This window comes from Macrobrachium rosenbergii, chromosome 14, assembly GCF_040412425.1.
Source record: "Macrobrachium rosenbergii isolate ZJJX-2024 chromosome 14, ASM4041242v1, whole genome shotgun sequence".
NCBI classification, from domain to species: Eukaryota; Metazoa; Arthropoda; class Malacostraca; order Decapoda; family Palaemonidae; genus Macrobrachium; species Macrobrachium rosenbergii.
In genome coordinates, this window is record NC_089754.1 from 2,363,826 (window position 1) to 2,380,760 (window position 16,935).

General features: G+C 35.2%; 1 protein-coding gene across 6 annotated transcripts in view; it reads left to right on the forward strand.

Moving 5' to 3' along the window:
• Window positions 1-16,935, forward strand: part of LOC136845687 (toll-like receptor 4) — a 285,261-nt gene that overhangs the window by 239,621 nt on the left and 28,705 nt on the right. For 3 of the 6 annotated variants that reach the window (XM_067115837.1, XM_067115833.1, XM_067115834.1), the window contains 6 exons: window positions 210-304; window positions 630-769; window positions 959-1,060; window positions 3,286-3,346; window positions 4,916-5,001; window positions 15,384-15,453. In XM_067115837.1, coding sequence (XP_066971938.1) covers window positions 210-304; window positions 630-769; window positions 959-1,060; window positions 3,286-3,346; window positions 4,916-5,001; window positions 15,384-15,453 — 554 coding nt within the window. Of the gene's footprint in view, window positions 1-209; window positions 305-629; window positions 770-958; window positions 1,061-3,285; window positions 3,347-4,915; window positions 5,002-7,324; window positions 10,228-15,383; window positions 15,454-15,538; window positions 15,757-16,935 lie in introns of those variants that run through there. The other 3 variants (XM_067115839.1, XM_067115836.1, XM_067115838.1) reach the window with 3 other exon arrangements.

Sequence of the window (16,935 nt, forward strand, 5' to 3'; positions counted from 1 at the left end):
CATGTTACACCTTTCAAATCTGTTTACCGTCAATTTCCTTTTCAGCGCTGGATGACCTTATCATAGGTCCCAACTCTTGTTTGGCCTTTGGCCTAAATTCTATATTCTGTTCTAATCTATTTCCTCTCCACATCTCTTGGACCTATGAAATGATGGATATAGTATAAACTAAACATAGGATTCCAATTCATCTCATTCTTTCCCCTTAGGTCATGGCCTTGGTGACGAAGATGCTGCCGAAGAAGCTCAACCGAGATCTTTACGAAATCATTTGTCTCAGAACCCACATCAAACTTACCGACAGGTAAGTGTTAGATTTATTGACGAATAATAAATTGTGACAAGACATATGACTGCAAATACAGCCACATGCACGACCCACCTTCTTACGCTTTCTCTGTTTCTGGTGGCGTGTCTAACCAAAGGGTGGGCTTGTTCCATATGAATAGGGTCCATTGTCTGAATAATAATAATACTTAATTACATCCTTCTCACCCTGTGGTAAATTAAAAAAAAAAAAAACTAGAAAATGTAGCAGCAACCTTTGTATGTGAAAGTACAATAACTCTACATTTCATCACCGTGTTAATTTTTTATCTTTTTTTTTTTCTTTTTTTTTTATCTTCCAGGGACTACATCGAACAGATATGTCGATTCCTACCTCAAGAGCCCGTCGAGAAATGCGACCTTCGACCAGAGGAGTTAAATATAACGATTAATGATATCAGTGACCTCCTGCAGAGATACGAGGAAATAAAGCGAGTAGAGAGTAAGTATTTTTCTCTCTCTCTCTCTCTCTCTCTTCTCTCTCTCTCTCTGCATAAATTTATAAACATATATATAAATACATATACATATATATACGTATATAAACATATATCTTGTTAAATCTTAAAACACAAATTACTTGGCACAAAGAAAACGGTGTCATATTTACTGCCCTCACATAACTTTCCAGGAGAGAAGTCGACGGTTCGACTGGCTGAGCTCTTTCATACTCAGCGCGAGAAGGACCAAGTATCGATTCGAGTCGACATCGAAGCCGCTTTTCCGTCGCACGGTAAGTCGGTCGTCCTCCAGAACCGGCCACTTTCTTTCCCTTTCAAAGTTAGCTCCACGCCGGCTCGTAGTATTTGCTCCCGAGCGAATATTTTACTTTTGTTTTTCTAATTACTGGTGTCCTCTTTCCGCGTTTCCCATCGCCAGTTTAACTATTTTAATATTTTACCTAAATTTCTATTTCTTTACTAGTTTGTTAATTTGTCTTTTTTTTTCTAATTGCTGATCTCAGCTTCCCGTTACTTCTACCGAATGAACACCTTAATATTCTCTGGAAGCTCGAATCGTCACAAGTCAGTGGCCCTTCGGTGGGTGGGCTTGCTTCGTATGAATTGGGTTCGTCTCGAAAAAAAGATGAGGAATGGGGAATGGTTTAAAATTAAATAGTCAACTAAAATCAGTTGATTCGTGTTAAGTGCTATATCGGTCGACTTAGCACTTATTTGCGTCGAGTATGAACTGTTTTGATTAAAATAAGTGACCATGAAATTTCCATTTGAGTCTCGCAATATTGTTAGACGTCTGTGAACATTTAATGGCAAATCTTTATCAGTTTGTTGAGAACTGCATCATTTAATTAGTATTCAATTATGAAAACAATTAATTTTTCGGTATTTTTTGCATCATTTAATTAGTCTATTCAGATATGAAAACAATTAATTGTTCTGTATTTTTTCTTTGCATCACTTAATTAGTCTATTCAGATATGAAAACAATTAATTGTTCTGTACTTTTTCTTTGCATCACACTTAATTAGTCTATTCAGATATGAAAACAATTAATTGTTCTGATCTTTTTTTGCATCATTTAATTAGTCTATTCAGATATGAAAACAATTAATTGTTCTGTATTTTTTCTTTGCATCAATTAATTAGTCTATTCAGATATGAAAACAATTAATTGTTCTGATCTTTTTGCATCATTTAATTAGTCTATTCAGATATGAAAACAATTAATTGTTCTGTATTTTTTCTTTGCATCACTTAATTAGTCTATTCAGATATGAAAACAATTAATTGTTCTGTATTTTTTCTTTGCATCACTTAATTAGTCTATTCAGATATGAAAACAATTAATTGTTCTGTACTTTTGCATCATTTAATTAGTCTATTCAGATATGAAAACAATTAATTGTTCTGTATTTTTTCTTTGCATCAATTAATTAGTCTATTCAGATATGAAAACAATTAATTGTTCTGTATTTTTTCTTTGCATCACTTAATTAGTCTATTCAGATATGAAAACAATTAATTGTTCTGTACTTTTTGCATCATTTAATTAGTCTATTCAGATATGAAAACAATTAATTGTTCTGTATTTTTTCTTTGCATCAATTAATTAGTCTATTCAGATATGAAAACAATTAATTGTTCTGTATTTTTCTTTGCATCACTTAATTAGTCTATTCAGATATGAAAACAATTAATTGTTCTGTATCTTTTGCATCATTTAATTAGTCTATTCAGATATGAAAACAATTAATTGTTCTGTATTTTTCTTTGCATCAATTAATTAATTAGTCTATTCAGATATGAAAACAATTAATTGTTCTGTATTTTTCTTTGCATCACTTAATTAGTCTATTCAGATATGAAAACAATTAATTGTTCTGTATTTTTTTCTTTGCATCACTTAATTAGTCTATTCAGATATGAAAACAATTAATTGTTCTGTACTTTTTGCATCATTTAATTAGTCTATTCAGATATGAAAACAATTAATTGTTCTGTACTTTTGCATCATTTAATTAGTCTATTCAGATATGAAAACAATTAATTGTTCTGTATTTTTTCTTTGCATCAATTAATTAGTCTATTCAGATATGAAAACAATTAATTGTTCTGTATTTTTTCTTTGCATCACTTAATTAGTCTATTCAGATATGAAAACAATTAATTGTTCTGTATTTTTTCTTTGCATCACTTAATTAGTCTATTCAGATATGAAAACAATTAATTGTTCTGATCTTTTTGCATCATTTAAATAGAATTCAGATAAGAAAATTAATTGTTCTGTATTTTTAACCATCGTTTATTTAGTTTTTTCAGACATTAAAACCAGTAATTGTAGTGTACTTTGTGCATAATTTAAATAGTATTTAGATGTAAACACAATTTATTTAATTAGCATTCAGATATGAAAACGATTAATTGTCCTGTACTTTTTGCGTCATTTCAATTAGCATTCAGATACGAAAACAATCAACTGTTCTGTATTTTTCTACAGTTTGTGATGATAAGGCTTCATGTCCCACTTGCCAAAGCGAGCGCTCAGCCATGATTCAGAGGTAAGTTCATCCTTTCTGCTCCCTGGCGAAAGTTCGAGTAGATCTTCCTCCAAAACACACTCGAATCTGATCTCTCCTTGTCTTGGGCATTTTAAGAAATGACTCCCACCTATCGATATCTTGAATGGCCTTTCCCTTAGTTCTACGTGTATTTTGATCAGATTCGCTGATTGATATGAAAACTTCTCTCATTTTTTTTTTTTTGGGGGGGGGGTTGGCGGTTATCAATGACCGTATTTCTGAAACTGTGAGCTTTGCCCTAAAGCAACTTTCTTTTAGAAATGAACTTATATTTACTCTTTTCTGTTAAACCTATTTCTTCTTAACCATTAGAACGGCCTCCCTGAGAATGTCTTGCAATTCGAACTTCAGAAGTTCAAGCAAAAATGCAATGCAATGCTACCCTAATGCTGTTCAACTTGTTTTAATATTTTACTTATTTATTTATTTATTAATTTGTTAATTTATCTGTTTTTCTAATAAATGATCTCCCCTTTTTGTACCTCCCGTTACCTTTTGTTACTCCTTTCGAATGAACACTGTAATATTCTTTAGAAGTTTGAGTTTCAGGTCAATGGCCCCTGTGGTGGGCTTGTGCCATATGAATAGGGTTCATCTTCTGAATAATAATAATAATAATAATAATAATAATAATAATAATAATAATAATAATAATAAAAATAATAAAAATAAAAATAAAAATAAAAATAAAAATAATAATAATAATAATAATAATAATAATGATGATAATAATGATAATAATGATAATAATGATAATAATGATAATAAAAATAATAAAAATGATAATAATAATAATAAAAATAATAAAAATAAAAATAATAATAATAATAATAATAATAATAATGATAAAGATAAAGATAAAGATAATAAAAATAATAATAATAATAATAATAATAATAATAATAATAATAATAATAATAATAATAATAATAATAATAATAATAATAATAATAGTGATTCCTTAACACCTCTTTTCATAAACCCTCTTACAGCTTTTTCAATATGGCTGCTTTCGTGATAAACAGTTCATGATATATAAATAGTTTATCATTCACGTCCACATTTTGATCTGTGCGTTCGTCCCAGTTTTATCAATTTTTCCCTTATTCCCTCTTCAATTGTATGGTCCATCGAAGCAGGTATTGTTCATGACCTAACGAACATGATTTTAGGGGTAGTGATAAAACTTTATCTTTTAAAGAAATTACAGGGGTTTTATTTAAGGAAAATAATAAAACTTTATCCTTTAAAGAAAATGCAGGGGTTTTATTTAGTGGAAATAATAAAACTTTATCCCTTAAAGAAAATACATAGGTTTTATTTAGTGGACATAATAAAACTTTATCTTTTAAAATATATGCATGGGTTTTATTTCTTGAAAATAATAAAACTTGATCTTTTAAAGAAAATACAAACGTGTCATAATCATTTTTGTTTTTATTCAAAAAGAGGATCGGTATGGAGCAAAAATTTAATAAAATATTTTAAAAATTCTTTAATTTTTTTAAGCTATTTCTTCGTATTATTTTTCCCCCCTTTTATTTCCAGATTTAAAGGGAAAAGTTATACTTCGTCCACTGTAAAGATGGTGGACACCAACAGTCTTCATGAATATGTCTTGGATGGTGACACTAGTGAGTATATAATTATTATGTTTTGCATAGCTCTTATGTCCTCTATTAGTATGTATGAAAATCTCTTTTTTTATTATTATTATTATTATTATTATTATTCTAGACTTCTAGAACAGTAATCTGAATACAAAGACTTGTTTTAATGGACATCCAAGCCACGATTTGTGGAATAACTAAAATCCATAAGACTTCATTTTCACTGAACTTTCTGAAGATGGCCAGTAAAAATTTTATAAATATCATTTATAGAAATTTCTTAATCGCATGAGTGACTAAAATGTCAAAGAAATTTATAATGTCAGTATAGATATATATTAAGAATGTTTACAAAGCGAGAGCTTTGGAGAACCTGCTAGATTCTCCTTCTCAATCTGACTGAGAAGGAGAATCGAGCAGGTTCTCGAAAGCTCTTGATATATTTTATGCACACACACACACATATATAATATATATATATATATATATATATATATATATATATATATATATATATATATATATATATATATATATATATATATATATATAACAGTATATATTTATACATATATACATATACACACACTCATATTATACATATAAATTCGTTAAATCAGTTGCCTTAGTGGCATCAATAAGTTTCTTGCAAGTAGGCCTATCCTCATACCCTCGGGAGTTTTTTCCGATTCTCGTTCGTCAGTTGCTCGAACGTTGAAAGTTTACTTACGAGTGTTTCCGTCGAAGAAACGATCAGCATCACCCTTGATCGTATATACAGGTCCGACAGGAGCCCGCTGCCTACTTCCGAAGGTGTCCTCCGAGATATGCTGAAGGCCAGTACCACGGAGACCCCTCCCCTCTCATCGGGGGGAATTATTTCGGCAAGTAGACGGAGCCGCCACGGGCACAACTTTGGAGATCAAGAAAATTTGACCTTAAGCCCCGAATATTTGAGTAAAGTACTCTGGAATTTTTCTTGCTGTGATGAGTAGCAGGTTCAGAGTTCAGCTCAATGTCTCCCAAAGAATTAAAATTTGTAAAATTGCAATACAATTCGAAGTGATAGATATATATATATATATATATATATATATATATATATATATATATATATATATATATATATATATATATATATATATATATATATATATATATATATATATATATATAATGTATGTATGTATGTATATACATACACAAAAAGCTTCTGTTCGTTATTTCACATTCACAGTTGATTCCCGATTTCCTTTTTCCTACCGAGAGCAACCAAATTTGCTGAACAGCAGCACCACTATGCGGTAAATGTGCTTCTCTGTCGAACTTCTCAGTTCCAGAGGTCCTTTATTCCACACACCATTGGACTGTGGAACAGCCTCCCTGGGGATGTCGTACAATTGGTACTTCAGAAGTTCAAGCGAAGACGCAATGCATTTTACTACCCAAATACAGTTCGACTAGTATTTTAATTTTTTACTTACATTTTTATTTATTTATCAGTTAGTTAATTTATCTTTTCCTAAAAACTGATCTCCTCTATCTGTATTTCTCATCACCTTCTGTTACTCCTTTCGAATGAACACCATAATATTCTTTGGAAGCTTGAATGTCCAGTCAGTGGCCTCTGTGGTGGGCTTGTTCTGTATGAGTAGGGTTCATCTCCTGAAATCTTCTTCTTCTTCTTCTTCTTCTTCTTCTTCTTCTTCTTCTTCTTCTTCTTCTTCTTCTTCTTCTTCTTCGTTTAACGTGCTTTTTCCCATTTTTCATATGGGGTAAGCACGATGCCTTCTTTTGAAGGACTTTGTTTTGGCGTTGGGGTAGGCCGTAGCCTCGATCGGCTGCCCTGCCTGACATCGCTTAGACCCCGGTGGCACATTTGTATATGTATCGTACCAAAATCCCCAGCTCCCTTTCTCCCAGCAGCGAGGAGACTTGAGCGGATAGGCCGACAGTCTGAGGCGTGTGAGGTTTCTGTTATGTTTTTAGAAGATGTTGGAGTGGCTTTGTTTGTGTGTGTATTAGTCTGTAACACCCATTTGCTTTCAGCAAACCTATCCGTTGATTTTACATATATAATCCCGGGGTGCCTACACGGATAGCCAAGTGTCCGCCTCTCTGACCGGTCGGCTGCGGATTTGAACCCACGCCACAGACTTCTGTGAAGTCCGAGGATGCTGCTCTACCGACCGAGCCATCGAGGCTCTCATCTCCTGAATAATAATAATAATAATAATAATGATAATAATAATAATAATAATAATAATGATAAGCACACGAGATAAAATATTAACCTAGGTATTATTTTAATTTGTTGTATGTCCAGAACTTCCATTTTCATTTGCAGGTGAGGACATAACCGATATATTAAATGAAGACGGGGTTTGCAAAACCTGGAGAAGGTCCACTGTTTGATGCAGGCTGCTGAGTCATCTCAACTTTTTTGTATTATAGCTGTAGATTGTTAGTATTGTGCTCAATAGTTTTTCCATTTTTTGTTTTGCTTTGCTTCTGTTAAAAAAAAAAACAGGTTGCTGAAATAGATGTAATTCATATACAAAGTGTCATTACATGAAAAGTGCCTGAAAATCATTTACTGAATTGAGCAATAATCTTGGTTGTGACATTGTCATAAAGCATTTATGTAGAGAAGTATTTCTAATAGCCACTGTGACTTAGAAAGTTCTCGAGTTCGTCGCACTGTTTTTTAGATACGATTATCACTACATGAGCATGTCTGCTGAACGGGGAGCAAACGTATTTTCACATTCCATGGCAAGAATCGAACCAGCCCACAAAGTCCAGTGCTGCAAATCATGGCGCATTAATTCATTCTTGCTGAAGCCTTTGAATATTTTTTCAGTATTATTGATTCCTCTGAGTATTTTTTCAGCCTTGCTCTGAAACCTCTGAATATTTTTTCAGTCTTGCTGAAAACTGTAAGTATTTTTTGCAGCCTTGTTGAAACCTCTAAGTGTCTTTTTCAGCCTTGCTGAAACCTCTGAGTATTTTTTCAGCCTTGCTGAAACCTCGGAGTATTTTTTCAGTCTTGCTGAAACCTCTGAGTATTTTTTTTAGTCCTGAATGAAACCTATGAGTATTTTTCTAGTCTTGAATGAAACCTTTGAGCATTTTTTCAGTCTTGAATGAAACCTTTGAGTATTTTTCAGTCCCGAATGAAACCTTCGAGTATTTTTTCAGTCCCGAATGAAACATTTGAGTATTTTTTCAGTCCCGAATGAAACTTTGGAGTATTTTTTCAGTCCCGAATAAAACCTTTGAATATTTTTTATCTTGCCTTGAAATGCTATAGCTCATGTTCGTTGGTTCTACCCTTGCCACTGAAAGGTAAAGCTTCTTTCATTTTTTTTTTATTTCCCGCTCAGTCTCAGGCTTGTAGTATTATGAATATCTAAAAAAGTACGAGGAATTGGTAGAATTACCCAAGTATTCATGTATGTATGCACCGTCTAGAGAGAGGAGGATTGAGAGACCAGGAGATTTTTCTAAAACTGGCTTGTCTGTTTGTCAAGATAGTAGAATAACGGTGATGAGATATTTCCGGAAAATCTTTCACTTGCCTGAAATTATTTCAGTGTTGAAACACTGAGCTCATATCAAAAACACGTTGTGATTCCAGAAACACAAAATATACGGGATCACAGCACAGATTATATTAGATTTTTTCGTAGTTTTCTTTATTGAGATGAAGGTAAAGAGGTTGTCTTAGTCTTACCAGATGTACCAATGGAAAAAGTAGATGAACTCAACTGGAAAGAAATAAGTCATTATTCATGAAGAATTAAACATGAAAATGGTCACAGACTTCAGTAACTGACTTTACTACTCTCTAGTACAGTGATTCTTAAACTGAGGGTTACTACTCTCTAGTACAGTGATTCTTAAACTGGGGGGCGCCAGAAGCTTCCAAGGGGGGGCGCAAGCAGAGTTGCCAGATGGTGCCTATTATATTTTTAATTTGTGATGTTAATTACAAAATTGCCAAAAACGTTATCACTGCTTCCATATATTTTCTAATTGTTATCTCAAAACATGCCAAAAATTCAAAATATAAGTCAATTTTAATTTCAAATCTTATATATGAATTGTCTTTTATTGTCATGATAAGTATGATAGCATACAAATAGACAACATATTGTTTATAGATTATAGCTGGCAAAAATTTCAGGGGTAGGGGGCCGTGGGATCTATACATAATGCAGAGGGGGGCGCTAGGCAAAAAAAAGTTTAAGAACCACTGCTCTAGTACAAGCTTATGTTCTCAAATTTATATCCTTTTCTCGGAAACAGTTATCGAAGCCAAGTCTCTCACGCTCATACCTGCGTCCCTGTGTAGGTCTGAAGTTACCTCGTGGAAGCCTCCAGTACAAAAAAGAACAAAGCTCATTCGTAAATGTTCATACAACTTCAGATTAGTACAAAATTGGCTGCAACACTAGAGACAAACTATGCACTTGTCGACTGTGAGTAGATAAAAAAAAGTGATTCGGTGCTGTGTGCTGAAGTTGTTGAGAGGGTCGTATTAATGAAAAGTTAGTTGTCTTTAGAGTCAAAAGAAAGCAACAATCAACTCCTCTTGTATTTTACTGGGTCGTATCATTTATGTATTTTGTCTATTTTAAAGTAAGTGTATACTGACCTGTGATGCAAAATAAACCACAGTCCAGAGCATATTTCAAGGAAATTTCACTGGACGACCAGATGGATATTATGATTAATTTGTAATATGGGGAATATTACATAACTATTACTGAGCACCGTAGGCGCGAGGCATAAAGCTAGGGGCTCTGGGGTGAGCATTCCTCCAACGGGGTCCGGGGTAGAGTCCTGGAAGCCAAAACTTTTAGGATTTGAAGGCAATAGAACACATTTCCATTATCAAAATGACAACTGTAGATACTCCAAATTTTATGATTAACGAGGATAATTTCATGTCCAAACCCTGCCAAAAAAAAAAAAAAAACTGATAGCCAACCTTGTCCCTGAATGCCCTCCCTCACAAAAATGGATTTATTACAACTGTTGTATACAGGTTGAATGATAGGGGAATTTATTAATAAGCAATGTCTCAATAATAAAAAAATTTCAGTTTTTAACTTTGTGGTATAATCTTTAAAAAAGTAAATGAAAAAGCAGAAAATCAATCATCTAAATCCATAAACATGTACCTTTAAATTAGCGTCCAACCAGTATCAAACTGATACATTAAAAAAAAAACTCGCACTATAATGGGACTTTCCTTTTCCTCACGCAAATTGTAAAGCTATGCAATATAGAAAATATTGATTTGTACATCAAAAGAATAAAATATATACAGTACTTGAAAAGTTAACTTTAAATCATCATATACATTCTTTAGTGGGATTTTTCTTAACCTCACTAAAATTGTAAAACTACAATTATACAATATAGAAAATGTAAATTAATTGTGCATCAGAGAATGAAAATAAATTCAGTACATGACAACCTGACTTTAAATTATCATGGACTAAATAAAATGAAAAATGATAATGAAACAAATATAATCATCTATTACACTGAACTTATCTACGCTCTTTTTTCTTTAGAAACTTTGACACAGCAGGTCTAGGATGGAAATTGATTGTTTGGGTCCTTTGGTAATGGTATGACATGGAACAACCCGTTCAGGACCAATACTGTGCGGAGTTAAAGAAAAATAGGCTTGAACCAATTTGGAAAAGACTGTTCCAGGCTGGGAGATTCTCGTGTGATATATTTTCCCTGTTCCATCTGTAATGCTGTTTGGAACAGGGAGGTTTTCAGAGGAAAAAATGTCCAAGGACTCCATCTGAGAATTGAAGGACTGAATCTGCTCCAAAAAGACCCTCCACAAACCTTATCTGTAATGCTGCTTGGAACAGGAAGGTTTTCAGAGGAAAAAATGTCCAAGGACTTCATCTGAGAATTTAAGGACTGAATCTGCTCCAAAAAGACCCTCCACAAACCTTATCTGTAATGCTGCTTGGAACAGGAAGGTTTTCAGAGGAAAAAATGTCCAAGGACTCCATCGGAGAATTGAAGGACTGAATCTGCCCCAAGAAGACGCTCCACAAACCTTGTTGATTTGATCATTTGTGAAGCTGCGTTTCCCTTTAGAAATATTCTAATTTGTTTCAACACGTCCTCTTGCTCCAGGTCAAGCCTTTGTGGTAGATGTTCCTTTGCACCCAAGACAATTTCATTTCTAACACTTGATGTGCTCCTCCTTGTGGTTACATCTTGATTTTGAGAGATTCTTCGCCCACTTTCACTTGTTGAAGCTTCAATGTTGTCCCTCAATTTTTCTTCTGTACCACCTGGAAAGGGACACGATTCCATTAACGTGATGGATGCAAGAGCAGTACCTTTAGATGCTTCAGTGTCACAGAGTGTAGACATAGATTTCTGGCTATCTTTTCGGAGCTTCCCGAACAGACGGAGAAGGTCAAGCATTAGTGCTGTATAATATTCTTGGTCACCGCCTTCCTTCCAGAGTTTCATGGAGCCATTTACAGTGGCTTTATCATTTCGGGAGCTAAATTTGGATGTAGATAAATATATATGAAAATGACCAAGTTAATGAACCATTTTTTTTTTAACTTTCAAAAGTGTGTTGGGCATTATATGTTGATATTAATTCATTATCTAATTTGATAATTATGTAATAATAAACTCATAAATATATATTCATTAGTATTTAAGTCAGTAAGACAAAAAAAAATATCAGCGTTAACGAATTCTCCTTTAAATAAAAACGGACATAAACTCTACCAAGGGTGACTTTTCCCTTCCTTAATAATTCCTGTCAGTTCTGGGAATTTGTCTAGTCGCCCAGCAGTCAAAAATTCTTCTTACTGGGCAACAGTTTTTCTTCACCGTGCGACCACTTGGTCGCCCAGTTTATAATGTTAAAATATGCACTGCCACAGTCTGTAGCCTACTTTCCGAACGAGTTTGTATTTTCCTATACAACGAACGCTGAGGGTTTATCATATAAAAATCGACGCGCAACACAAACAGGATAACGGGGTCGTCAGACAGGACAGAAAGCAGGTGACAAATATGAAAGGAAAGCCCGAATCCAGGTACTGCACGCTCGGAAACCACAATCTCCGACCCACCTAGGCCGTGCTGCGAGTTTATGAGCGGGGCCTTTCTGGACAGATTCGACCCTTCCCTCCTCACCCCTCTTCCTAACTACAGCCCGGCAGTTTCGGCAATTTTTCTTCGTTTCGGTATTATACAGGTTGTGGGATTCAACACAGTGTTGTCTGTATAATCATACCATGACTGTTTTGCGTTATATGCTGCAAAATCATTAAAAAAAACGCCCAAAGCATAATCCGGAAGATTTCAAAAGGTGTTCGAGTGTGTTTCAATCAGTGATAGTTGGCGTTGCTCGCCGTCCAGAAAGGCCCCCCGCTCGTCGTCCAGAAAGGCCCTGCTCGTCGTCCAGAAAGGCCCCGCTCGTCGTCCAGAAAGGCCCCGCTCACAAACTCGGAGCACGACCTATGTGGGTCGGAGATTGTGGTTTCCGAGCGTACATAGAGAAGTAGACTCCGAAGGGGAATTTGTCAGTGAGAAGCGATTCGTCAGCAGGTACTTCGAGTCCAACTGGTTCCTGATCGCTTATCATCACTGTCGTCGTTATTATTCAGAAGCTAAAGAAGAACCCTACTATATGGAACGAGCTCACTACAGGAGCTCTCGATTTGAAATTCTAAAGCTTCCAAAGAGGTAACAGAAGGTAATTGAAATGCAGAAAGAAGAGATCATTTACTAGAAAAAAACAAAGTTAAGTATACCTTAGTTTAACCAGACCACTGAGGAGCTGATTAACAGCTCTCCTAGAGAGGGAGGGCTGGACCGAAAGATTAGATTTATTTTACGTGGCTAAGAACCAACTGGTTACCTAGCAACGGGACCTGCAATTTATTGTGGAATCCGAACCACATTATGACGAGAAATGAATTTCTGTCACCAGAAATAAATTAAATAAATTGGTGGGAGAGAGAGTCGAATGCTGGGCCAACAGCGTGCTAGCCGAAAGCTCTACCGACCCCGCCAATGAAGAACTACAAAAACAGACAAATCAACAAATGAATAAAAAAGTAAAATATTAAAGTATAATTTGAATTGTAATAGGGTAGTAATACAATTCAAGTCGTATTTGTTTATTCCGGGATTGAATAAATTTGATGTCGCTGAACGTAGAATGCTTAATTTTTGTGAATCAAAACAAAAAGGTCACGGTGTAGGCTATACATGGCAAAAATTCATAACGGGAACTGACGTTAACACCGCCCGAAAATTAAAAAAAAAATTAAGAGAGATTAAACAAAACAAACTCAAGTCCCGTTAACCAACGGATGTAGGGGAAACGCCACACTGGAAGGAAAAGAAATACACACTTGACCCCGGATAAGAAGAGGATCACAGATTAATGACGATTTCGTTGGAACTGAAAGAAAACCGTGAGTCTATTATATTGTACTGTGTGTCAAAGGAGTATATGTGTGTCACCGTGATTCATATACAATCAGAAAGCTACAAACGTCCTTTAATATCCAATTCGCTCTACCTCAGAAATAATATATTTTCATATATGTTACCGAAGGGGAATTTTTTAGTTGATAATAAGTCCACCGTCCCGTGGGGTCGAACCAGCGACGGACGAGGACTCAGGACTACAGGGATGCACTAACGTAGTCGGCCACAAGAGAGGTATAAGTGAATATCATCTCCCATCAACTCACCCGTCGAACTCAGGTGTTTTGCGTTTGGAGACGATATCCACCCACCTCTGCCATGTTGACCGTGTAGTGCGTTTTGTCGCACGTAGCCATATTATGACTATTTATCACATCACCGTGATTCATATACAATCAGAAAGCTACAAACGTCCTTTAATATCCAATTCGCTCTACCTCGGAAATAATATATTTTCATATATGTTACCGAAGGGGAATTTTTAGTTGATAATAAGTCCACCGTCCCGTGGGGTCGAACCAGCGACGGACGAGGACTCAGGACTACAGGGACACACTAACGCAGTCGGCCACAAGAGAGGTATAAGTGAATATCATCTCCCATCAACTCACCCGTTGAACTCAGGTGTTTTGCGTTTGGAGACGATATCCACCCACCTCTGCCATGTTGACCGTGTAGTGCGTTTGTCGCACGTAGCCATATTATGACTATTTATCACATCACCGTGATTCATATACAATCAGAAAGCTACAAACGTCCTTTAATATCCAATTCGCTCTACCTCGGAAATAATATATTTTCATATATGTTACCGAAGGGGAATTTTTTAGTTGATAATAAGCCCACCGTCCCGTATGGTCGAACCAGCGACGGACGAGGACTCAGGACTACAGGGACCCACTAATGCAGTCGGCCACAAGAGAGGTATAAGTGAATATCATCTCCCATCAACTCACCCGTCGAACTCAGGTGTTTTGCGTTTGGAGACGATATCCACCCACCTCTGCCATGTTGACCGTGTAGTGCGTTTGTCGCACGTAGCCATATTATGACTATTTATCACATCACCGTGATTCATATACAATCAGAAAGCTACAAACGTCCTTTAATATCCAATTCGCTCTACCTCGGAAATAATATATTTTCATATATGTTACCGAAGGGGAATTTTTTAGTTGATAATAAGTCCACCGTCCAGTGGGGTCGAACCAGCGACGGACGAGGACTCAGGACTACAGGGACGCACTAACGCAGTCGGCCACAAGAGAGGTATAAGTGAATATCATCTCCCATCAACTCACCCGTCGAACTCAGGTGTTTTGCATTTGGAGACGATATCCACCCACCTCTGCCATGTTGACCGTGTAGTGCGTTTGTCGCACGTAGCCATATTATGATTATTTATCCCATCACCGTGATTCATATACAATCAGAAAGCTACAAACGTCCTTTAATATCCAATTCGCTTACTGATTGTATATGAATCACGGTGATGTGATAAAAAGTCATATATATATATATATATATATATATATATATATATATATATATATATATATATATATATATATATATATATATATCACAAAATAGCCACACAACTTCACTGTGTGTATACATTCAAATTACTCATTTTAGGTTACAATAAGACGGGATGGTTTAGATTCCAGACTCTTTAATTCACCTTTGTACAACAAGTACCTGAAGATGGTGAGTTTCCATCTCAGGAAGCTTGCGTTACAATGTAAATTACGAAATCTGGTATCTAAACCATCCCTTCTCTTCGAAGCCTAATACGAGTAATATGCATGTACTGTTTGTGACTGATAGTCCTTTTGAACTCCTTTACCAATGAATTTGCAAGACCCAAACAGCTGTTTTTCTCTTTTTTATAGATATCGCGTACGCCCCTACTTATCTGCCCTGGTGGAGCTACGCGTCGTTAAGAGGCTTCAAGCCTGGAAGGTCAGTTTCAATTTCTTTTAAACTTGCGCATCTGATTTTGCAATTGATTTGATCCACTGTTCGCTGATAAGAGCTGACATTCCAGATTCGTGAAATGTCAGGTGGGGAAGGAATCATGAATGGGAAGGCTGTAGTAAAGTAAACCATTATTACAATGACATTTTTATCATCATTCATTTGCCGTTGAATAAAGCAACGTCAGGTTAAGAGGAGCGTCTTTCGTTTTCACCACATCCAATGTTTTGTCACACTGACATCGAACTTGAAGCAGAATGCTGACGAACGTGGTTCTCTAAGTGGCACAGTGCATCATCAACATACTGCAGGTCAGTTGTTCAAAGCACAAGGTTTTTCAGGGAGGAAAATGCACATAGTAAGCTATTTTTTTTAATTTTTTTATAGTTTTATGGGTTTTACATTATATTCATCCGTTCAGCTTTCATTGATTATAATGTACACAGGTTACGGTGATCAATTTCATGCAGATTTTGAACATTAGTTATTTTATGAATAGAAACACAACTGTTTATAAACATTGGTGTGACAGCAAGCGAAAAACTGATTGCTAGATTATTTTCAAAGAATATTTTGACCCTGGATTTGGTATCTGATTCAGATATCAAAATTTAAAGACATTTTTTAGGTCACGTAAACCGTAGTAGGCAGAAATATTTGATTAGACCTAAAGCAAGTCCACTTCAAATATTACAAGATTTATTATGTAGAAAATAGGTGTTTAAGATCAAATTTGAGTGTGTAAGATGCTTTTTTCAATTAAAAAAACTGTCAGTGTCTCTTCAGCTGTAGAAATGTCTCAAAGATTTATATGAGTCTCATGTAATGTAGAACTTCTAGAATTAAGTTTTTTATAAAAAAAAAATACTTTTATTTCTATTTGATTTCTGTTGGACGTGACATCCAATGGCCGTATATTTATGAAAACATAGAACAATTATATTTAAGGATTCATAAATAATAAAACCTGGAGGAATAGCCGTTAAAGGGAATATGCAGCATGCAAAGTATATAGGCTATTAGATTGGTCTCCCCATGAAATTTAGTTTTCTTCCATTCAGATTTTAATTCGATTTCTTTCAGCTCTTTAGCACAAGCTTATGTAAATAGGACCCCAACAAACTTCCGTCTTCCATTGGACGTTCTTAAACCCATGAAGGTTTTAATTTTCATTTTAATTCCCGATTAAAATCCCAAAGACTCTTGCATACTTTAATGGTAGAACTAAGTAGTAGCCCCGTGGTGGGGATTACCTTCTAACTTAACTTTTTCGACAGTTTTTTGGTTGATAATCATGGGTTTACCTTCAATTTTTGTTGAACGAATGTAATTAACCTGTAATTAACCCCTGAAGTCCATCCAACAAGCTAAAGGACCCGATGGGAATACGGGGTTATAGGTGGGGTAGGCCTATACCACCGGGACAGTGTTATTTGGGTATGTAACGGCTCACCCGCTTGTATCTAC